General features: G+C 35.8%; 1 protein-coding gene across 4 annotated transcripts in view; it reads left to right on the top strand.

Annotated features, from left to right (window-relative positions):
• Nucleotides 1–4,825: 4,825 nt before the first annotated feature.
• LOC129747726 (uncharacterized) overlaps nucleotides 4,826–25,332 on the top strand; it is a 37,201-nt gene continuing 16,694 nt past the window's right edge. The window contains exons 1-4 of one of the 4 annotated variants that reach the window (XM_055742064.1): nucleotides 4,826–5,345; nucleotides 12,918–12,984; nucleotides 20,467–20,956; nucleotides 21,777–22,200. In XM_055742064.1, coding sequence (XP_055598039.1) covers nucleotides 22,095–22,200 — 106 coding nt within the window. In that variant the 5' untranslated portion in view covers nucleotides 4,826–5,345; nucleotides 12,918–12,984; nucleotides 20,467–20,956; nucleotides 21,777–22,094. The remainder of the gene's footprint in view (nucleotides 5,346–12,917; nucleotides 12,985–20,466; nucleotides 20,957–21,776; nucleotides 22,201–25,332) is intronic. The other 3 variants (XM_055742065.1, XM_055742063.1, XM_055742062.1) reach the window with 3 other exon arrangements.

Raw genomic sequence — 25,332 nt, 5'->3', positions numbered from 1 at the left:
CAAATTGCAAATCGTAATACCAAGCGATTTGACTTCCATTAATACATTGGTTTTAATTACATTTAAAGCGTCCTCTGTAGTGTGGGACAAGGTAGAGCGGTGATCGGTGCAATGAGCTGCCATATCCACAGTAACGGAGCTAATATTTTGCACATCATCACAGATGCGTTTGAGTTCTTTCTGTAGGTCCGTAGTGAGATCAGACACATAATTTTCGATACGGTCCCTACTTGCTTCCATTGAAATATTAAAAAGGGAAGTGAGGTGGTTTTTTACATCTGTGAGCTCACAACTGTTTGTGCCTTTAGTATTTTCCATACACTGCGATAATGTTGACACAGCATTGTTGACTTTTGTTGCCGTATTGTTGTTTATCGCCGACACTGCTTCTTTCAGTTGGAGCTCCATATTTTCAAACAGCTCACCCATTGCATTGAACTTTTTTAATTCGGCAGAGATACGCAGGCTGGAGTCCGTTTGTGAGTTGAGTGAGCTAATTAATTGCTCATGTTGACTTAATACCTTGCTCGTATCAATTCCAGCTTTCAAATGATGCTGGCAGTCTTCACAGAGCGGGATCATGTAATGTTGAATAACGTTCTCCTGATGTCGTTGAACTCCAATACAAGCCGCGTGATAGCGCTTTTTACAAAATTCACACTTCCATAGGAAGCGATCATCACTAACACTGCAGCTTTTGATACAGCAATTCATAATAAAAAAATAAAATGACCGAGTGCGGCGCGACACAAAACAAAAAAAATATAAATATATACTAGCAAAAATTATTGCAGACCGTCGTTAAAATGCGTCCGTACTCGCGAACGGCTAGAACAGGTTAGAGCATCCTATCCCTTATGCATAAAAAGTTTTAAGGATGATGGGACATCAAATTGGCACAGTAAGAAAAATTATTGGTTTCTTTAATTATTTTAAATTTTTAAAAACATGCGACAAACTTTGTTTTTAATCAAAAATCTTATGAACACGTATGAAAATTTATGGTTTTTAAATATATTAGCGATGCCTTTAAGACAAGGTTTCACATGAAAACATCAATGGTAGTAATTTTTTGGTCTTTAAAAAAATTCACATTTTTTCTGAAAATAAGGATGCTGCATATATTAGGGGTTTAATAATACTACGATAAATTCTACAAGCTGAAATTATAAAAATAAATGTTTGGATGAATGAAATTTCAATGTTTACAAACGCGTGATTCGAAACATTCATATTCCACCACATGGAAACGAGATTTACAAGGTGTTTCTTTGTTTTGCACTTTGTTGCATTTTACCTCAGACACCTAACTGAATTATAAAAATATTTATTTAAAAAAATTGAATGATTATTTTAATTTTTTTTTTACACCAACAGTGTTGGTATAGCATGAGGAAACCAGCAAAAAGTTTGTAGGTAATATTATCAAGCCAATCCGTCATACTGTGTAAAGTTTTTTAAGAAAACTTTTTTTCGACATCGAAAAACGTTAAAATTTGTACATTTATTGCTTGATTTTTCAAATTTTAAATATCTAAAAATAAAAAAAACTTTAAAAAACCTAGCTTAAGATGCGAGAAATTATGTCATCATCATTTTGTTATGATTAAAAGGTAACTAAATTAAAAATGGAATCATGGGGTGTTATATAAATGTTGCATCTAACCCCGTTGTTGCATGATGCCTCGTTTGATGGTATACTTTAAGCTGAGGTTGCCAGATTTTTTTCAGCACGTATCCGGGCCGGACAAACCGGGCAATTTTTATATAAAAACCTGGCAAAATCCGGGCATTCGATTTCAAAAGGTCGACCATATATCCGGGCAAATTTTCTCAAAACTCAGAAATTTCTCAACAAAAAACAAGAAAAAAAAAAAAAAAAATGTTTTTCATCAATACTCAACGATAGATTTTAAACCGTATTTTGGGCTTCCAACGAAACCCTTCATGATTATTTTTATAAAACTTGCTCAAAAATTTCGTTTTGGAGGTGTTTGTTGTTTTTTTTTTCGTTGAATTTGCAAAATAAAGTGAATAAATCCGGGCATTTTTTAATGAAATCCGGGCAACCGAGCAGGGCCGGGCTGTTCTCAAATTAAGTATTAAATATCCGAGCAAACCCGGATAAAACCGGGCAATCAAGCAACCTTATTTCAAATAAAAGGTAAAAATAGTGTTGAAAAAATCCGCTCGATTTTGGCACGGTGCTATTTTGGCATCACAGTGTTCGGGCATGTTTACAAAATCGAAAAGGGCCTCAGAAGCAACTAATGAGTGTATTCGAAAAAAAAGTGCAACACTTTTCTTTGTGAAAAACTTTTGAACTCATGAATGGATTTTGATGAAATTTTAAGTGAAGCTACCTAGTAATGTAATGTGTACAAATTCACATGATAAATCGTTTAAGTAGTCCTAGAGGACCCAATAGTGAGCTTAAATTTGAATAATAGTAAAGATTATTGATTCCATGAAGTGAGAGGAATGTGAGAGGTTTGATCATGATCTATCCGTAAATATAAATAGAGGAAGTGATAAAATTTTTCTGACTGGTTCGTCTAGATGACTTATAAGTCACTTCATTTCTACAAGGTAGAAAAGCTGCCCACCGGTAAAATAAACAAAATACGGTGGTCAAATCGTGTACAAAATATTTGGGCTGCTTGTGGGGAGATATTTTGAAAAAATATGTAATGGACAGCAAAACTAAATCTTTAGCGATCACCTGGCAAGTTTCTAACCAGAAAATTTAAGTTGACAAGCCTCGCCTATATTTTCCAAAGATAAACAAGGAGAAAAATTGAAAAAAATAGGGTCCAATACTTGATGAGGCAAAGGACCGATGGAAACTGCACCATACTCTGTCTTCATAACGATTGACAAGATGAATGGCTAAAAATACAAAGAAGACTGCCTCCATATGCGACCGTTTTCTCTGCAAAGCACTTCAATTTTAATTCAAGTTTAAGTTGGATCTAGAATCGTGCCATTACGAAAAACCGTTGGGGAGTGATATAAAGTCAAATATGTTTTTGGGCGCTCGCGTTGCCCAAAAATTAAATTCGAAAAAAATCTTCATTTAACGCAATCTCAAAAACCACTTGACAGAACATCACAAAGATTTGCTTGTGTAAACATTACAATCCCGAGTAACTTCGCTAAAAATTTCATAAATTTTCATCCAAGCATTTATAAGTTATTTACAAAACAAAGTGTTGCATTTATTCGAATACCCTCGTATTTAGCTTATGATAAAAAAAATTTAAAAGAGGTTTCTTCGGTCAACAGAAATTTTTTTTTTTAAATAACTTGTTTCAATTTACTGTGAAGCATTAGTGAAATATTCAGTATAATGTATCATTCTAGTAATAATAATTCCAAGCCTATCACATAAAGAAAAAAAAGCCAAAATCCGGAAAAAACCGATCCAGGTGTACAGGGTGTTCAATAAGTTGGAATACAAATTAAAATAACGGTAATTCAAAATGAACTGGAAAGTTTTTTTCCACTCAAATAAAATGGTAATTCAATAATGGTCAATCACACTTTTTGGATGAGAAAATGTTTTACCTTGAACCAATTACATGAGCTTCAGCTCCTCTATTGTTGAAATTTCGTTCCCCAAAAGAATGCTGACGATTTTTATAGAGAAACAAAATAGGTTTCCTGTATTTGTTTATTCTCGACAATATGTAAGATATAACTAACCAATCCAAGAGAGTTATATTTGAAGAGCAAAACACTTTTCATTTTGAGCCAAAATTTCCAAAAACTTGTACTATTCCGTGTAAAATGGCCTATAAAAATAAACACTACATGCAAAATAAGCCAAAAAATCCATTGATGACCAATGAAAAGTTACAGAAGCACATATTTAATGGTATTCATCTATTTATGATGTGCAATTATGCTATGCTCCATCACGTTGATAAGCTTTTTAATGAAAATCAGTTAGCACGTAGCTACTTTTTCGACGTTTCACACATAATACGAACAAATGGATTTTATATGAGACAAGTTTAGGAAAACTTTATTTTTTTATTCTCGACATCATCGATGATCATGAAAATTTGACCAAAGGAGGCAGATTAGTTTACCTGTAAACTATTTATTTTGGTCAATAGATTGGATATTTTTTTTCCTGTACCAGTACTTGTGGTGTGCAAAGGCTGATAAAAAACGTACACTTAATGAAAATTAATTCATCGACACCAGGAATAGTTTGTCTAATAATAGCACAAAATAACTCTAAGAAAGGGTAGATGTATGTACGACTTTGCAACACCATTTGGTTAAAAAGTGTATTCGAACTTGTTGAACACCCTGTAGAGTATTTTCTGTAAAAACGTATTGTTTTCAATCTCGGTCACGTAGCATCACACCCCTTCATCTTTGTTAAACCACATGTAGCAAAACAAATTAATTCCCGGGTAGTAGGACGTGTTGACGACTAACCATTGCTATTTTTACTTAAAAAATATCTATGAAGATTTAAGCTTCGCTCACTCGTTTCAATCTCAGTCCAGCGAAAGAATCGATTGTCACATCACTCTGCAACCTACAATCAACATTTCACGGGAGAGCAACCTCGCCAAATGTTTCATAGTCGAAAGCAGGTGTACGGTAACAGCTCCAATCGTATGCCTCCATAGATGACCTACTCGAGAAAAATATCAGCTGAGATGGGGGCATGTAGAAAGTCAGGTGGAGATAAACTGAATAAGCTCCGTTCTCCTATTTCCGTTAAACCGGAGAAGACTGAGTAACGCTGAGAGTGAATTTGAGTCGCCGAACGCGCGCAGCTTTGCCGAACGATGGTAAACACACCGGATCAATCAGTTTACCTTTTCCACGTTATCTAATCGGATGCGAGTTTGTGAACGTCTTTTGCATATGCAAATTATCTTTAAGAACTGTGCAGTACTTGTTAGTTATTACAACTATTCAAGAATATATGTCAAGTTTGAACGTGTTTTATCCATCAAGAAGAAAAGATGTGAGCTCCATTTTGCAATCAAAGTGATCAAAGAATGCCAATCAAACAACTTGGAGCTACCTCAAATCGAGCTAAGCCAAAAATAACCCGTTAGAATTGTTGCTGGATTCGGGAAAAAACAGCCACTCTTCGGAGGCTCCAAACTCCAGACTTTCACCGTGTCAACGCGAGACTGCTAATGGTCTTAGGCAGATTCAGTGCAGCAGAGCCCACAAGAAAGGCTGAAAAGAAAATAAACAAAGTGAAAACACAGTCGCACGCGACCTCAAATGGAAGAATCAGGTGTCTGAATACCTGACCACAAAAATATTTGCATACGCAGCAAATCTGTGACAGTGAGTGTCGTGGCAAGGTCAGTTTTACTCCAGCATGTGCGCACCAAAATGTGTGATGTTCTTCGGTATTGTTGTTGTTTCTACCTTTTAAAAGTTGACGTCATACCTATCTGTTTCTCATAGCAGGGTGGGTGTGTTTGATCTCTTTCAACCTTTATTCAATGGATAATTGAACTGTGTTTAGAAGATATTGTTAGGGCGTCAAAACTTATGAGGGCCATAGCAATTCATCAAAATATTAAAAAAAACTGTTTCGCTAAGACGAGTCTCAGATGTTTGTTATTTTCCTATTGAAAAAGAGGACAACAAAATTGCGGGACGCAAATAAATTATTTTTGTGGTTTCTTTCACCGTTAACGCTTAACCGAAAGAAAGGTAGTGTCAAAATAATCTCAAATTCAATACGAACCGAACATTACGAGCGACAAAATCCAATTGTTCAGATTGATGTTAAATTACACAATTCGAAATTAAAAATAAACCCAGCTCAATATATTTCAAAAATTGATCTATTTGGCTTTTGATTATCTATCCCCGCCAACACACAAGAAAATTGCTTCAAATTCGATAACTAGCTCATCAAACAGAAAACCAGGAGGCTTGTGTTATTTAAAATTGTAGCTCTTATAATTAGGTATGTCGTTATCTTCAAATCATCCATAAAGGTGAAAGTGAAGAAATGTAAACATTTAAAAAAGAGCTTCGAAATGTGGATAAGTACCGTAAACTGGGGGAGCTTTGATCACCGGGGTAACTTTGATGAACATGAAATTTTTGCTGATAATCATCATTAACTAAGCCTGAAGATAAATATCTAAAAACTGTTTTCTATGTTTAAAAGCCTATAAATTGACTTTCAAATATGCTAAATTGAGTTTGTAGTTGGAGATTTTTTATATTACGTAAAATCTAATTTTAAAATTTAAAAAAATCTGTTTTTCGAAGACTCACAAACAAACACCAATGATAGCATTGAGAAGCAAATGGATTGTTTTATATGAAAGTTTAACTTTTTCCTTTGAATAGGTATAGTTTTAGAGTTATTTTTATGGTCATTCTATGATATTTTTGTATATTTGAATAAAAAAAGTACATTTTATATGAGAAAGCCTGTATAGAAAAAATGGCTAAAACCCTATCAAATGGTTAAGTTTGAATAAAAAAAAAAGAACATAGGAACAGTGGGAGGACCTAGGGAGTTGCATGATGGCAAAATTCTATTTGTTTTTGAAGCCAAATAATATTGAGAAATGTTTAAAAATTTTGCCCCTAGCAGCAACATTGTCCTTCTTTTGAGCATATTGGTTTTAGAAAGAAAACGTTGGAAAATTCAATTGTGTCCAAACAAAAAATTACTGTTATTGATGTTTTAAGCCTTCAGTGCTAATTGGCACCAAACCAAAATCTTTAAAGATGTTGAGATAAGATATTCCGAAACATGAAATCTGTTTTTGAAACAAACGTTTAGTAATAGCCACTAATGTCGTTTGAATATTCTGCTATCAATAATCATGCTTTATACTCCTAACTTCAGTTAGTATTTCAAAACTTTTGTGTGTTACAAAAAAGCAACCCCTCCCAAAATATTTGAAAATGAATTACAAAAGTGATCAATGTTCACCCAGTTAACGGTAAGTTTCAGATTCACAAAAATGTATTCAATAGGTAAATTAAGTTCAAATGTGTAAGATATCAATTCGGATTGTGGACGTTGTGTGTTTATCGTTTCACGAAGTTACAACGATTATTTGAAGGTCTTGATGTTTCGAGTTATACGTTTAACATCAAAATTCACAGATATCACAGACCACATATTTTTGAACTTTTTTCTTCAGAATACACATATTTCTTAAATGTTTAACGCGGGATCATTAAGTACCGCGTCAATTCTCTGGCGCATAGGGCCATGATAAAAGACCTCCAGTTTTGACGATCCAGAGCTAGTTTAAGATCTTTGATAACAAGGTAGAAGCACTAGCTATTGAACAGGTACCAGATATTGAACACTAGTAAAACACTAACCAATTAAAACAATGACATACAGTAGAAAAATGAATTAAAAACCGTTCTGCCACTGTTGAAGCATTTTCTGCATCTGTTCAAGTTTCTATCAAAACAAAATCGAACTCTTAAAGCCACAATCTCCGAAACAAGAATATGTGTTCAAATTTTGGTTTGGTTTTTCGACTTGATGAAGAAAACAGCTTATTTTTGATTGGGAGAAAAATTGGATTAAAGAAAAATAAAATTCTAAAATAACAATATGAGTGTTTTCAACTAAGTTTTTTTAGATGATTTCTGGAAGAGTGGCAGCCATTATTATCTATATTTGAATTTTTTAATTTAAAGTGATCCATCATTGGATCACAGAAATCGCAAATGTTTCAATTACTGAACGTTCAATCTTGCAGTACACGTTTCGTAAAAAAATGCATGCACCAATCATTGAACAAACATCGGTTGATGCTTGGAAATATAAACAAACTGTTTCTTGGTTGCTAGCTCAACCAAAATCGCCACTGCAAACGAAATAACCCTTAATGTATATAACGATATTCAATATTTACGATAATATTTTTCGATTGGGCTGGGTTCTCATTCTTGAGCAAAACTTGAATGTTGTCAGCGGCATACTACTCCATGGCCTTTTTTCCATAATGGCAGGATACAAAATACGGCCAAAACAGCACAGACGAGTAATGTTTCTTCAGGAAAGGCAGCAAACGCTTTTGAAGACACCCTGTCACGTAAATTTCCTGATTGACGGTGCCGGTAACCACGAAAATGTCTTTTTTCCAGTCACATGCACGGAAAAAAATTGAGTGGTCATCCCAAAGACGCTGCCATGATAATTTTACCATTTCAGCGCTATAGTATTTTCAACCACGAAAAGTTTAACATCGATTTTGTGAAAGTGCGCATGAAACAATATTGAAATTACTATGTACCTGGTAATTTTCGATAACTCTCAATGTTTGTTGTCGAAAATACTATGGTCATGATAATTTCATCATAATTTCTATCACAACTACCGTCCGCATAGTAATTTTGACATTGTGGCACCAATTCATATCAACAAAATACTACGCGCATCGTACTTTTGAGAACAAAACATATTTGACTCAAAAACATAAGTGCGTATGATAATTTTACTATGGTAAACATTCTTTTTTTTTTTTTTAAATATGTCTTTATTTGTATCAAATCATCATTACACTTATATTACATTATTGCATTAAACTAGGTGTTCAGCTCAATAATGAACTGTTCATAGCCCTATAGTTAACTAGATTATAACAATTTATTTATAAGATTTAAATTTGCTGAGCGCAATCAAGTTTTTAATGTAGGAGAACATCCTGTAATAGCAAAAATATTTTATACTTAAAACTAAACACTATCCTAAAATTAAACTAAACATAAAGAGAACGAATCTCTGCGATGGAAGACTGCATCGATTTGCCTCTGAAGTTGGAGATAATTTTGTTGGCCATCTCTCCGATCGATTCAATGCCCGCAATCCTATGAAGATCTTCGGTGCTGTGCCAAGGTGGAAGCCGCAAAATCATTTTCAGAACTTTGTTCTGAATCCTCTGGATGGCTTTCTTCCTCGTCGCGCAGCAGCTAGACCAAATCGGAACTGCATACATGATCGCTGGTCGGAAAACTTGTTTGTAGATGAGCATCTTATTTCGCAGACACAACCGGGATTTCCTGTTGATGAGAGAATAAAGAGATTTAGTGTATTTATTACATTTAGATTGAATATCTTCAATGTGATTCTTAAAAGAAAGATTCCGATCAAGTGTGAGTCCCAAGTACTTCACGTGATCAGACCATTCTAGAGAAACCCCATTAAAAGTTATGGAATGATTTTCATTAGGTTTTAAAAAATTTGCTCTTGGCTTATGGGGAAATAAAATAAGTTGAGTTTTGGAAGCGTTAGGAGAAATTTTCCACATTTTCAAGTAATTCAAAAAGGAATTTAAATTTTGTTGCAATCTACTGCGTACCACCCGTAAATTTCGACCTTTGGCTGAAAGCAAAGTATCGTCAGCAAATAATCTTCTACCTTTTCCTTCTGGGACATCAGGAAGATCAGAAGTAAAAATATTGTATAAAATTGGCCCAAGTATACTACCCTGAGGGACACCAGCTCTAATGGGTATCCTTTCAGAGCATGAATTTTGATAGCTTACTTGCAAAGTTCGGCTAGTCAAATAATTTTGAATAATTTTGGTGAGATATACAGGAAAATCAAATCGAGCTAATTTAGCTACTAAACCTTTGTGCCAAACACTGTCAAAAGCTTTTTCAATATCAAGAAGAGCAACACCAGTTGAATAGCCCTCAGATTTGCTAGCGTTAATCATATTAGTTATACTCAAAAGTTGATGTGTAGTAGAATGTCCATGACGAAAACCAAATTGTTCATCAGGGAAAATAGAATTCTGATTAATGTGAATCATCATTCTATTCAAAATAACTCTCTCAAATAGTTTACTTAAAGAAGGAAGCAAACTAATTGGTCGATAACTTGAAGGCTCTGAAGCACTTTTTCCAGGTTTCAAAATTGGAGTTACTTTGGCATTTTTCCATTTATTGGAAAAATAAGCCAAGTGAAAACATTTATTGAAGATTTTAACTAAAAAATTTAAAGTGCTTTCAGGCAACTTTTTAATAAGAATATAGAAAATCCCATCTTCTCCCGGGGCTTTCATATTTTTAAATTTTTTGAAAATCAATTTAAGTTCATCAATATTTGTCTCACAAGAACTTTCAAACACAATTTGCTTAGAAAGAATATCATCAAATTCTAGGGAAATTTGAGCATCAATTGGACTTACAACGTTTAAATTAAAATCATGAGCAGACTCAAATTGTTGGGCTAATTTTTGAGCTTTTTCTGAATTAGTTAAAAGAAGTTTATCCCCATCTTTCAAAGTAGGAATTGGCTTCTGGGGCTTTTTTAGAATTTTAGTTAATTTCCAAAATGGCTTTGAGTAGGGTTTTATGTCCTCTACTGCTTTAGCAAAATTTTCATTACGAATGAAATTTAAACGACGTTTGATCTCTTTTTGAAGGTCGCAATAAATTAATTTCAAATAAGGATCCCTAGTACGTTGATATTGGCGTCGACGAATGTTTTTCAGTCGTATCAAAAACTGAAGATCATCATCAATTAAAGGTTGATTAAATTTATGTTTAACTTTAGGTATTGAAGCGGCTCTAGCATTGATTATTGAAGTTGTCAAATTTTCTACAGCCAAATCAATATCTTCTATTGAATTCAATGGAACGTTTACATCTAAATTACGTTCAATAAAATTCATATATCGCTCCCAGTTAGCCTTTTGAAAATTAAAAGTTGATTTTATAGGGTTTTCAATGGGACTTTGGGATAAAGAAAAAGTTACTGGAAGGTGGTCTGAATCGAGGTCCGCATGAGTAACTAATTGACTACAATGCTCGCCTAAATCCGTTAGAACCAAATCAATTGTGGAGGGATTTCTAATTGAAGAAAAACAAGTATGCCCATTAGGATATTCAACAGTATAATAACCTGCAGAGATTCCCATTTGAATTTGATGAAATATTATTCCAAGATCGGTGTTTTGCATTAAAGTCACCAATAATAAAAAATTTAGATTTATTTCTGGTGAGTTTTTGTAAATCTCCCTTCAAAAAATTTTTCTGTTCACCGCTATATTGAAAAGGCAAATATGCGGCAACAATTATAATTTTCCCCATAGAAGTTTCTAATTCAATTCCAATTGTTTCTAAGACTTTTGTATTGAAAGAAGGAAAAAGTCTAAATTTGAGACGACTATTGATGACAATAGCTACACCCCCACCTTGTCGATCAAGTCGATCATTTCGTAAAATTTTAAAGAAAGCATTGCTTTTCAAGTTATTGTCTGGTTTTAAAAAAGTTTCAGTGATGGCAGCAATATGTATGTTTTGAGTTTTCAATAATAAAAAGAACTCGTCTCGGTTAGCCAGCAAAGATCTAGCGTTCCAATTCATAATATTTAAACATCTATTTGGATCCATGAGGGAATCGTAAAGTCATAATAATTTTGTTAGCATAATTAAAAGAAGTTTGGAAAGCTTCAAACATTGAATTTGCTTTCAACATAAGTTGCATCATCTCCATTAAATTTTGATGCAAAAATTTTAATTTTTCCTCAGTAATCTCACCCAAATCAACAAATTTGTTAGAATCAGAAGAGGAAGGAGAAGAAAAAGTATTTGAATTTCGGGGATTTTCCCAAGCCTTCGCATGAACGTTGAGACTTGGTTTTTTCCCATTTTTATTAGTTAAACCTGAAGAGGGCAACCCATTTTCAACCACCTCTGAGAACGATAAACAACGAGTCTGTGGCGCAGAATCAGCCCAGGTAACATTAAAATCACTTCGGGTATTACCCAGCCGTGATTCCAAGGTAGGCCGAGGCTGACCGCGAACAGGCAGGTTGTTTGCCGGTCTGACGTGTGTAGACGAAAAAGAGGAAGGAGGAGAAGAAACTTTTCTGGAAACTTTGGGGGTTTTCCTAGAAGCAACAATTTTTGCCCTAACGGGACAATCTAGAGAATTCGAGGAATGATTACCTGCGCAATTCGCACACTTAAAAAAATCTGTTTTTGGCTTATCATCACCAAAAAGGCATTTAGATTTTTCATGATCGAATGAGCCGCAAAACATGCATCTGGCATTCATTCTACAATTTTTAGTGCCATGACAAAAAGCTTGACAACGACGACATTGCGTAATATTTTGTAAAAAATTGGTATGGGATTTACGAAAAGGTTCAAATTTTACTCGACAATGAAACATAAGACGAGCCTTTTCCAAAATTTTCAAATTATTGACCTGATCCTTTTTAAAATGGATCAAATAAAGTTCAGGAGCAAAACCAACACTACTGGTATTATTCGTGTTGGTTCTTTTCCTCATTTGAATTACTTGAATTGGAGAAAAACCTAACAAAGAATTTAATTCATTTGTGATCTCATCCGGTGTCTGATCGCCGGTGAGACCACGAAGTACAACTTTAAAAGGACGATCACCTCTAGTGTCGTACGTAAAAAATTGGTGTTTTTTATTATTCAAATAATTTAAAATTTTTTAAAAATCATTAAAAGATTCCGCCAATATACGAGCAGTTCCCCTTCGACCGATCTGAAAAGAAATCTTCACATCCTTGACGGAAGTGACGATTTCTTTTCGAAAGGCATTGAAGTCAGGAATCGTGACCGTTATTGGTGGAATCTTTTCGTTTTTAAGAGTATAAGAAGAAGAAGAAGGTTTCTTAGTACTCTTATCAGAATTAAATATGAATATTTCCTCATCACCAATGTTATGAAGGACATCGAATGAATTGGAAATTTCAACTTTTTTGGCAGATGGCCCTGGATTAGGTTCAGCAATCCGTTTTCTTCCGGCCCTTGAGCCGGCCGAAGACTTCCCCATGCTGGAAAGAAAAGAGAAAATATGAATAAAAGAAAATGAAAATAATTTTAGCACTGAAAAGTGCTGATTGAAATACAGGTAAGGAAAAAATAAATAATGTAAAATGTTCCTGCAGGTACACAGCAACGATACGATGCTCCGGCGTACGTGTTGACGGCTCAACGGTACAGATGGAAGTGATGGTAAACATTCTTGTTGTTTACACTAATTCAGGATCATTAATCATCAAACCCGTTTGTAAAAAAAACTAATTTTGAGCTGCTTTATAGTTACATAACTTTGAAAATCATTCCAGAGCATCGGGAGAACACACTAACATTGACCGACGTGTGTCGGAAGTGTGAATTTTCATGTTTCAAATAATGTCATAATGCATGCATGCAAATAAACAAACAAACATACATAGTAATTTTAATATTTAAATCAAGCTCCTCGCTCCTCCTAATCTTTATCATAACACATACTAGTTTCATCATGAAACATATTAATTTTACTAGGGACGAAGTAAAACAATGCATCATTTCATTGACAATTTTACTAAAACGCAGTCGAATTTACTACGCGCAGCCAAATTGAGCACATGGTAAAATAGCTATGCGTAAGGTATTATAAACAACAAAACATATTTGACTCAAAAATATGGTCGCCTGTTGTTCGTTTAAACCACGGATTTAGTAATTTTACTATGCTTTTTTTTGTGTGTGTACAGTTAGCAAACGAGATATTTCTTGGCAAACTTTAGTTTTGTTCAATCGTAAGTATAAATAGGTTAGTACTGATTTCTATCAACTGGTTGTTATTCAATGAGCCTATGTTTTGGTGAAAGCTAGTCAGGTCGTTGGCCAATGAAGCAAGTTGAAATCAATAGATTCAGCTCGACAGGATGATTTGTTTCGACCTGGTAGAAATCGATCGAAGTCAATAGGAAAAAGACAGATCATCAATTGTCAATCCATTTCTACTTGTTTTGACCTATGTTCTTCGTCCGGACTTCATTGAACAGACTTTTTGATAGTTTTATGAACTTGAAAATGTTTGCCACCTTTCCCTTTCCGATTGCTGTATAAAACTTTTATCAAATATTGTCTTGATTTTGCATTATATTGCAATGAAAAGCTGTACATGAGAGTTTTACAGCACAGGTAATTGATTTCAGGTGTCCAATTTTCACAAAGGGACGGCAAAAGGGTCGTCCATAAATATTTTTTCTAATGTTTTTGTAATAGTTATTTTATTAGGCATCACATCGAGGCAAACATTCAAACATGAGAGTTCTACAGGAATCGATTCCTGATTTCGAACTTCCTATTAGACAACAGAAACAGGGGTCGTCCAAATCAACTTTTTAGAGTTCTTGCAATATTATCTTTGTTATGCACTGGATCCGGACGAAAATTCAGGTAAAAAGAGCTAGATCACTGCTTCTGATAGCTTTACAGGGTCCGGAAATTGAAGTTCTACATTGAAATAAACATATTTGATCACAACAACAACTTTTTATTTCAAATTCATTCAATTTATCTTGAAAACAAATTACTTTTTAAAATTCACTGGTAAAGTTCGACTTGTTTGCCCTTGAGTTTAACCACTCGCCGCAGACGGACGAGGAACGCATCGTATGAGGCCCGCGGGTGTTCTTATGGTATTTTATCCCAGGCTGCCACGAGATGTCGCTTCAAGACCTTCACACCTTCATGTTTCTTAGAGCAGACTTCGGCCTCCAACAGCGAAGTCCATAGGGTTCAGGTCTGGCGAACTCGCCGGACACTCGGAGCTCGAAATGAACCCTGGAAACTGTTACGCAATCCAAAGTTGGCTTTTCTTCGCTTTGTGGGCCGTCGCCGAGTCCTGTTGGAAAACCCAATCCTTGTAACGAAAATGTCGACGTACCCACGGTTCGACGACATTCTGTAGAACTAGTTTCCGATATGTATTTTGATTGCTCTCACTCCTTCAGGGACAAAAACCAGCGGAGTCCAGCCATCACGGGTGATTCCGGTCTAAACCATCACTTATGCCGGTTTCTGTCGCCGGGTGGCCGTCAGCAAGTCGGCATGGCTTCGTGATCTGTCTGGCAACAAAACTTAGTCGTTCTGCTTATTCACGAACTGCTGTATGGTGAAGAGTTTTTCGTCGGTAAACACGATATTCTTCAACCTTCCTTATGCGGCCCCCGGCAGCGCCTTCACACTTTTTACCCGTTCTTGTTTCTGCTTCACCGTAAGGTCTTGAACCTTTTTGGATCTTGTAGGGCTTGGTCTGAAGTTTATTTTTCGGGATCCGAAGGAGACTTCGAACCGATATGTTGAGATCCTCTGCCAATTTAGTGGCACTATGACGAGGATTTCTCTTGAGGCGCTTCTTGACGATCTTCGCCATGGCAGGTTTCACTACAGTAGGTCGGTGTCCCCCACCATACCGTTTTTTGGCACTTCTTGTCTCCAGGTCTTTTAACTGTACGATATACAAAACTTCTGCACACACTTATATCGGACAGCTCACGAACTATGTCCTTCTGCCGTTTGCCAGCTAAGAACAAGCCAACCACAGCGCTACGTTTCTGTTCGAGATCCATTTTTCCGGATAACCCCTGATTACAAAAGTAACACTTACATCCAATGATAGCTAAGACTTAATGTAAACAAAGCGACGAGGGGTCGTTCAATACTGTTTCGTGTGCAACGAAATAATTACTGTTGAAGTGATGTAACAGTTCAATTGCCGGACCCTGTATCATCCGCTTCAAACTACGGGAGAAAATACATGTAATTGGCTTATCTAACAAGGATTTTAAGATAACTTACAAATCAGTTACGATCTTAAGGAAAGTATTCAGCAGGATATCGTGGACTTATAATTCCTGAAATCATTATTTCAAGTTAGCGTGGTTAAACCTATTTAACTCAAGATAAGCTATAGGATAGACTTTTTGATAACGCTATAAACGATGATTTTTAGATCTGAGAAATTAAGAGTGAAATGGAATGTGAGAGTTCTCTGCTGACTCGATTCGTGTGTCATTAATACGTTGTTTCACTGGCTGCTTCGATGCCGCAACAACGAATGTTTTAAACAACGGTGATTTCTGGATTCAAATTTAGGATCACCCGACAAAAAAGGGTCGTTCATGTTTTTTTTTGTTAATATTTATTAAATTTTTTATTTATTTATTTATTTTTGCTAAAACTAGGAAACTACACAGGAGTTTTGCGGGATGTAGAATCTTTTCCTAATTTAAAATTTTGTATCAGACGACAGAAAAAGGGGACGTTCATATAAACTTTAATATGTTTTGGAAATTATTTCGTTATCATGCATCCGAATAAGACGTAACTTCGTTCTTTTCGACTATTCATAAATTTCTGTTTATCAAATTTAGTTTGGTAGACAAGCAAAGAGGTTGCTTTAAAAAACTGGTAATATTTTGTCGTTAAAATGCGTCCCAAATATCATGCAAAGCTAAAAACGTAACGAAGTTCATATACAAATGTTGCATTTAATCCTGTTGTTACATGATACCCCGTTTGACGTTGTTAAGCCATTCATCGTGTAAATCGTTATGAAAAATTGACTGATTCGCAGCTTACACAGATTGTCAGCCTCCTGAAGTAATAGTCATCAAATACAAGTGAGACTTGTCAATGAAAAAGCTCCGACTGAAAACCTGCCAGGTGCCTGTTAAAGAATTCATGTTGCTGCCCATTACGAATTTTTTCAAAGTATATCCCTAATAGTGCATTTTGCGCACGGTTTGACCACCGTATTTCGTTAATTCAATTGAAAATTCAAATCAATTTGTCTCCGAGAGGCTGCGAATGTTGCTTAGCTTTCAGGCAATTGAGCTGAACCCCAAACAAAAATGTTAGCTCGTTCCAGAGCTCGTAATTTGGGATTTCAATACTTGTGGAAAATTTAATTTTAAACAAATTCCTGCGGATGAATCCTGTACCATTTATAGTATGTATGTATGTAATGTATGTAAATAAGCCACCATGGGTGCACGGATTCACCGCAGTTTCGCCAACGTATGCGCTTAATTGCATTCTTTAGATTATAAGTACGGCAAATCTGCAATGCAACTAACCACATACCCGACACCATGGTTTGGTGTGAACTGTTATGTATTGAGTGCTTGGCGTGTAGGTGTATGTGTTTTTTGGATGAACGAGTCAATCATTTACACAACCGTTTTAAAATTAACAACATTTTTAGTGTTATTAATCTACGACAGGTATTACGCATACGTTTAGATACCTGTCCAATTGGCAACGGATTGGTCGTTCTTATATTTATATATTGAATGAAACATATTGTTCAGTCCGACAAGCGGACTGAGAATGGACGGGAGAGTGCCACACCGAGAGAGCAAAACGGTTGCTCTCACTGAAAGCGAGATGTTTGCGCCTGGAATGTTCTAGGCGGTTCCATCTGGCGCGAGCCCGCGCTTGTGTGCTTGCTCTTCAGCCTATTTAAGGGCGCATTCTTCAATGCGCCTTGAGTCAGTCAATATCAAACCGCCGTACTGTCAAGATCGGCGGAAGTGTAAATAATTTGTATATAGTAGAATATAAGTAAATAGAGAAATATAAGAAAGTAAACCGATACTAGTGTCTTGTTCTTCTTCGCTGCTTCGTTCCGTCGCCTTGCTCCCGGGTCCAGCTGCCACAATCGGCTCTTTTCAGAGCTCTCCATCCGAACGAGTTTTGGATCTCGGTCAACTAGGCGATCGAGATCCCTTCGAGCCTCGGCCGCCAGGCAGCCTCATGAGGACCTGCCTCCACTGATGGGACAACCATGCGTGGTTGTCTCTCAAGGTCCAATCCCACGAGGGGAGCGGACCATCAGTGGTAGTTTTCCCGAGCGCTCACATTGTCCCGGCCTTGGCCCCCAGGCAGACAGTCTGCGGACCTGCCTCGACTGTTTGGCAACCACCAGGGGTTGTCAAAGCCTAATCCCTGAGGGGGAAAGGGCAAGCAGTGGTAGTTGCCAAGTGCCCTCCCGAGTACAGTCCAATGGCTTTTCATGGCCACAACACATATGGTTTATAATAATGTTATCTTACCTTTACTTGAATCTCAAATCTTACCATTTTAATCCCAATTTTACCATTACTCAAATCTTACCAATGCACTCTACAAGCTTTTTAGTAAAATGGAAATTAGTTCCATAAAACAAACGACGAATTTCTTTGTTTCTATTTCAATTTCCCCTGATTCACCTAGCCTTTTCTCTGAGCTTCTCTCTTCTCCCCGAACCATTTTTTTTATTTTCTTCACTATGATTTCTTCTTACATCTATGCTGAAAAGCTTTTTCTCTTTCTCTTGAAGCTACCCCTACCACCTTTTACAGTTTGCATTCATCTCTTTGAACATAATCTAGCTGCCACTACCCTATACGATTCACCGTTTTATCTTCAATCAAAATCTAACATCTGAACAGAGCATCTTGTTCAATCTGGTGCGGAATTAAGAATGAGTCTTAAGGACTTAAACTTTAGAATTATGATTCAAATGTCACGATTTGGAGAGAATTCTTTCAATCTGTGTGAACTCGTCAAATACGGAATTCGTATAACATTCAGTTTGGAAACTCACTAGAAACGTAAACGTTTTTCACAGCACTGTATATATTTTTTTCCTCATTCCCTATGTTCTTGTTTCCCGCCAAAGCAACGGATTAAGCATTCTAATTTACGCACTCAGCAATCCATGCTGCTTTGAATCGTTATAGCGGAGCACGTTACCATAGCAACGACCACAAATCGTGTAGCCCGCGTAATTTTACCATTCAAGGTAGGCGGCTATTTCACAAACACGTTTCATCACGCACGGTACCTCTTTCTAATCATTCCAACAGAATGAGCTTTTCATCATCACTAAATTTAATATTAAAGAAAACTTATCTTCAAGAATAATTTTCATTTCGAATTCTGTCTTCCGAAAAACTACGAATCACTATTTATTACTCAATTAGCAACACGACCGTCGCCAACCGCTCGGGTTAACATCACACGTGTGAGTTCTTTTTTTTCAGCAAATCAACCCGGGGGACATATTCGGACTTATTTCGCGACTCATGATTTGACTTCGATTGCTTTCAGCAGATCCCGTTTGAATAACTTCTGGGAATGTTTGACTTAAAACATCAGCTCTTCTTAACAGGATTAAACTATTCTTGGGTTCCTTGTAAATTTCACCTTCTATAACTTCCAACCACTACCTAGTATTTCATCGAGAAAGAAAAAAAAACCCCAACAAATGTAGCACAACCGCAACCCGAAAACAGAAAAAACACGTCCGCATCCGAGCAAGGCCTACTCAGAACCATGAATCCTGTACCATTTATAGTCATGACAAATTAAAGTATGTATTTCCTGATTTCCATAATTATTCTGCTATGTGTTTATTAGATTTTGTTAGCTGAAATTCCAGTAAAACGTGTTTTAGTGAAACGAAAATAATAAATAATTATTTATTTCAAAACATCTGAATCCACTAAATTGCACTCAGATTTTTTTTTTCGAAAAGATGAGTATAAGGCAAAAATGTAGCGCAAATTGAAGAAGGAGGATGCAGTTGCCTATAACAAAAAAAAAGATAACTATCATCACTGTAAAAAGTGTGCACCAGCAGATGGTAGGTACCAAGAATAAATTAATAATATTTCTTACAAAAAATGACAATTAATTTTTTTCATATTTTTCCATGATTCATAAGATTATCTTAATTATTTTTATGAAGTATTTCGATCAAGTAAATGGTTTTAAGATACGCGCAATCGTAGCTGTCCCATTTCTAAATAAACTAAGCTTTATTATTCATATTCAAGCTCACTGTTAGATCCTCCAGGACTTTTCATACAACTTACCATATACATTTTGGTCAAATAGTTTCAGCTGCATTTAAGTATGTGCTTTACTTCACGTTTGATTTGAACTTTGTGGACGTTCATGACAACACATTAACAATTAACAATAATAATCAACAAAATACGGCTATCAAATCGTGCGCAAAATGCACTAGTGGCGGTATATTTTCAAAAATTGGGACTTTCGTTGATTTTCTCGATCCAAAAATGTTTTGTCTTTGAGTTTCTCAAAAACTACTTTACAGATTGTCACCTTATTTTGTATAGGTATCTACACCACTCTTTATTCGACAGCGTGTTTTGGATTGAGTTTTAGTCTTAAGGCAAATTCTCCTTAGACTTTGTTCATGCCTAGAGAAAAGCTAGTTCCAAAATACAAATAGCGGAAAAAGCTCATAGCGGTATGGCATAATTGATAAGTTTATCTGAAATTTTATTTCATAAAATTCCGCGAAGAACATCAGGCCTGATTGACTGGTATGGTTTACATTTATAAATTTATGGTTTCTAGTAGAAATGTGAACGATTTGAGTCATGCATCTCCCTCAATTCTGTAAAATTGAGTTTCGAGTTCATGTATTCCTGTTTATGAATGTTTTTTTCTCAGCTTTTCTGATTACCTTCATCTGTATGATATTTTAAAAGTTTCGCTAGTTTCTGAAAGATTCTCATCTATTTCGTCGACAGAAAAAAAACCATAATCCAATTTTCATTTTTCAAACCGAAAGTGGGTCACCACAACCTATAATGTCATTAGTAACAGTTTCTTCTATCATTCTCACCCTTCCCTGGTCAGGAACTTCGGATTCAACGATCCACGAACGGCGCGCTAGGCTGTAATGTGATAACGAGGCCTCAATCAGTGTGGCCGTGCGGTCATAGGCAACAATTTTGTTACGCTCGCAATTTAGCAATGCCCTGCGACCGGACCAGATTTTGCACCATTACGAACGATCGAAGCCAACGTTGGCCGTAACTAGTAGATTCGCGAGACCTTGGACACTGCACAAACTAGGCAAAGTTCGAATGCAGAAAGCTATAGATAGGAGAAAGGGAAGAAAAAAAGTAAACCACAATTTGTCTTCTATCGGGCTGTGGCAGTGCAGTTCACACGTGGACCGTGGACAAATATTGGCCAGCAGGCTTTACTCGATCCGGTCCGGTTGCAGCAGTCTGATGCATTCCCAGAATCCCCCGTGTCTACATGGAGATTAATTAGCTTCGGTCCGTCCGGGTCCCGGAGAGAAGAGCCCAGGAAAGCTCAACACGACACATACCGCATGCATGTACAGTAGACTGAGTCGATTTGGGGTCATTTTTGAATTTCTCAAACCCTGGGGTCTTAAAAGCTTCGTTTTGGTCCAAAACTCATTCATGATTTTTTGCAGAATTTTTAAGTAACGTTTACATGAGTAAATTTGAACTTTTAGGTTTGTATGGGAAAATTGAATATTTTGTACTGAAAAGTCAACATCGTTTTTGTTTCTTCCGTGGAACCGAGCCAGCTAATGGTTTTTGTGCCAATTTATAAATTTCTTCCAGGAAATTTTCCGCTGAACAACTTTGTCGAATATCATAACTTCGTATCTTTTCAGACAAAAAAGTTATTAGCTCTTTAACAGGTGTATGCTTTTTGGAATTGATAAATTAGAAATTCTATTGACACCACTGCTGAGTGCCTAGCGACATATTGCAAGACCACTTTTCATGCCATACTTCGTGGGGCTCAAGCAGTGGTGTCAATTGAATTCATGGTTCATCAATCCAAAAAGACATACACCTGTTAAACGGCTAATAACTTTTTTGTCTAAAAAGATACGAAGTTATGGTATTGGACAAAATTGTTCAGCGGAAAATTTCCTGGAAGAAATTTATAAATTAGCACAAAAACCATAAACAGGCTCGGTTCCACAGAAGAAACAATAACGATGTTGATTTTTCAGTACAAAATATTCAATTTTCCCATACAAACCTAAAAGTTCAAATTTACTCATGTAAACGTTACTTAAAAATTCTGCAAAAAATCATGGATGAGTTTTGGACCAAAACGAAGCTTTTAAGACCCCAGGGTTTGAGAAATTCAAAAATGACCCCAAATCGACTCAGTCTAATGTACAGGCGACGCATAACGTTTGGGGGATCTGTATCGTTCGGCAAATCTTTGGCCGGAATTGTCGTCGTCATTAGCTTCCGGAGGTGTGAAATACATTCCTCTACGGCAGAGACGCGTCCAAACATCCCGAAGCGGAAGTGTGGAGGACGGGCGTGCAGCAGATGCACGGAATGATAACCAACCAAACCAAACCAAACCAACTCCCGAACCGCTGCACTGGAAGTCAACCAAAACATTCGAAGACACAGCGAGAGATAGAGATAGAGGGAGTGGGTCTAAGTCATATGTAGAACTACTGCAATAATCGTAAAATGGTTCACTCCTGCTGTTGCGGTGGAGGCGGTAGAACAACAAACGGCGACATGAGTTCACGGTACGGCAGTTCTCCGTATGGCCCGGATGGCGGAAATGTTACAGGTTGGTTTGATGCTTTTTATGAGCGAAAGCTTATAGGTAAACAGATTGACGATGTCTCTTATGTTAAGACCATAAATTTTAACCTCTTTCCCTAACATAATCTCAAAAACAAATTAGGGTAAATGTACCCGAACTTGGCCCCTAAGGCATGGTTGACTATATTTCCCATGATTGTAGTCTTCCTGTAATATGTACCTTCAAAAGTCCTTCGACGAATATGATTGCTTACTAGCCTGAAATGTAGTAAAAATATGTCCTTGCTTTAAAGCGGTTGATAATTTGATATAAACCTGATCAAACTATTGATTGAAAGGCTCCTTATTGTGGCCCCCGTTCCGAATTTTGGCCCTTTATGAGTGCCTTAAATTGGCCGCCTCTAGAAGAAATTTGCCTCACTAATACAAAAACAGCTCCCACGAATTCGTTGATAATATCCTGGAAGGAAGCACAAAAATGTTCTGTGTTGTTTTCAAAAAGTCGAAAGTACGAAATGTCAACCATTTTTTAGAATTGATATTTGCGTGCAGAATTATAATCTTACTTAAAAAAGTTTCATTTGTTTGTTTCAGTTTTTGGTGTGTTTAAAATTTCTATTATCAGAATGACAATCTAGAACAAATAGGTTCCAAAATATTGCATTGGTTAACATAAATATGTTTATAAACCGAGCAAACGAATCGTTTGTTCATTTTTTTAAAATGAAATCATGATAGATCTGTTTCCATTGAAGTTTACATACGATAGTGAATGTTCATATTTTTTTTTAGTCCATTCCCATAAAAGGAGGAGAGACATTTTAAAAACCATTATGACCGAGGCAAGAAGCAAGCTAAAGTTAAAACTCAAGTAAGCGAACAATTCTTTGAATCATACGTACATATTTAAAATGTCGCCCTTAGGAATTTTCTAGCAATCGTTTGCGTACACCCGGATAGCAAAACAAGACAAACTATCGCTCACGCTCACTCCAGCCAGCCTGATAGAAATAGATTGCATCTCACTCGTTCGTTTGGGGACTATAGCCAATTAAAGCGAACAACAAATTTACAAGCTGGGTGAAATTCAAGCTGCATCCCACTCGCACTCATGCAAAATCATCATCCAAACTCGGCAGCGCTTCCTTCGCATATTCCTTTCCTACGGAAAACAAACGTCGTCAACTCTGCTGATGCACAGTGATCCATAATATAAAATAAACTTGGTCAAAATATTATTTTTGATTTCACATGAAATTGAAAACAATGAAATTTAGCTCTTAATAACATAATTTTTCAACATTGTAATGCAACTACATTTTTTTAATAAACATAATAATACATGTCATAATTTGTACTTTGTGACCATTCCTTTCAAAGCGACACATAAACAGCAAATGTTCATCTCCAGCACAAATAAAATGAAATCAAAATACGTTGGACCTTATTTCCATTTGTAGATTTCTTTTTTGGGTCTGGATAAAGTTACTTCAACGTTGAGATCCAAGATATCGATTCGGAACCGAATCCTGTTGATTTCGTGCTCAGAAGTTGAGAGGAAAAGTTCTAGAAATTTAACAAAAAAAAGGCAGCTAAACTTTTAGTATTATAAGTCCAACTAAGATGCCAAAAACGCTTGTGAGATAAATAAATTGATTATAGTCCAAAATACATTTATGGTATTTTTAAGTTATTTCAATTCAATCATTCTTTTTACTTTCGACCGGTTTTAAATTTCCAGACCACTGTGCACTAACAGCCGACGATTCGGCTGCCGGCTGCCGGCTACCGTCTGCCTGCTGATTTCGTTCTCACACATACATACAAACCTCAATTAGTGGAATTTCATGCCAAGATTAGGCGAAAAAAATGTTTATATTTTCTTCAATTTTAGATCAAATATGTACGTTGTTTGGAGTAGGTTATAATTTTATATTTTTTGCCACGTTTTGCTGTAACCAACGGTATTTTTTAGTGATTTTTTTCATAAGGAAGTGTGTTTTTTAAATCGATCCGAAGGTGGCAGATGCACTAGCAAGGTAGGTTCATTTCAGATTTTTTCCGAAAATCGTAATTTTACTTCCAGTTCGTCATGTGAAAAAAAATTATTACGCAGTTATTTGGATTCAATTGCGGACAAATGCTATGCAGAATGTAGACAAATGCGATTTTCTTTTATGTTTGATTTATTTTATATTTTTAGGCATATGTTTGACATACAAATTACCAAAATGCATTTTGGCATGCCAAGATAAGGAGCATGCCAAGTTAAGGCTCACTTACCCTACCAGAAAAGATACAATGGTTATCGAAACATTTATTTCAATGTTTTCAGCTCGAGATTTTTTGTAATAATTTAAAGCCCAGATTGTATGTAGCATATTCATGTTATTATTATATCAGGAGAATAGTGGCAAAATAGATGTAAAATATAGCTCGAAAAATTCCTGCAATAAGTGTTTTCGTTACATTTCATTAGATTTCTCATATTTTTCCGACTACGTCAATATGATGTCCCATGAACCTTAAAACTGGAAATCCCCTTGAGAATCAATTTATCAGGCTTGCAGGTCACGGTTTGTAGATTCTCGACACTGTTTTTTTTTCGGTAGAAAATGTAAGACTTTTCAAAACCTTTCAAAAACTTCGTAAAGAAAACATACGTTTTAGTACGGAGTTGCAAAACTAGAGTTTTAAATTGAGAAACTGATCTCAAATTGAAAAGTAACTACACCGTTTCATAAAGTAGTTCATTCCAAGTGAAAAAATTAATAAAGCTCCCAAAGATTAGGGGAGAATGAGGGTACTTGATTTCTTCGATATATCTCGAAATAGGAATGTCTTACAAATATCAAATGTTCTAGAAAAATGTGCCAAACAGAATTTTTTTTATCACTTTAAATTGTTTCTCACATGAAAAAATTACTATAAAAATATTTATTCCAATATGTCGACCGTGAGAGTATTATATGAATTTCATAATGCCATATTTTCATAGAAATTGTGAACTCCCAATTTTTCAAAGAAGATGTTTTCCAAAATGTATGTTATGCGTAGAATTAATTCCTAGGGTCCAAAAAGATGTATTTTTTTGGTCTGAATGGATCGTAATCATTGGTTATCATGGAATTACTAATATCTGCCCAATAACTAATGT

This window comes from Uranotaenia lowii, chromosome 2, assembly GCF_029784155.1.
Source record: "Uranotaenia lowii strain MFRU-FL chromosome 2, ASM2978415v1, whole genome shotgun sequence".
NCBI lineage: Eukaryota > Metazoa > Arthropoda > Insecta > Diptera > Culicidae > Uranotaenia > Uranotaenia lowii.
Note: the sequence above shows the minus strand (reverse complement) of the source record. Positions and strands in the feature narration are given on the sequence as shown.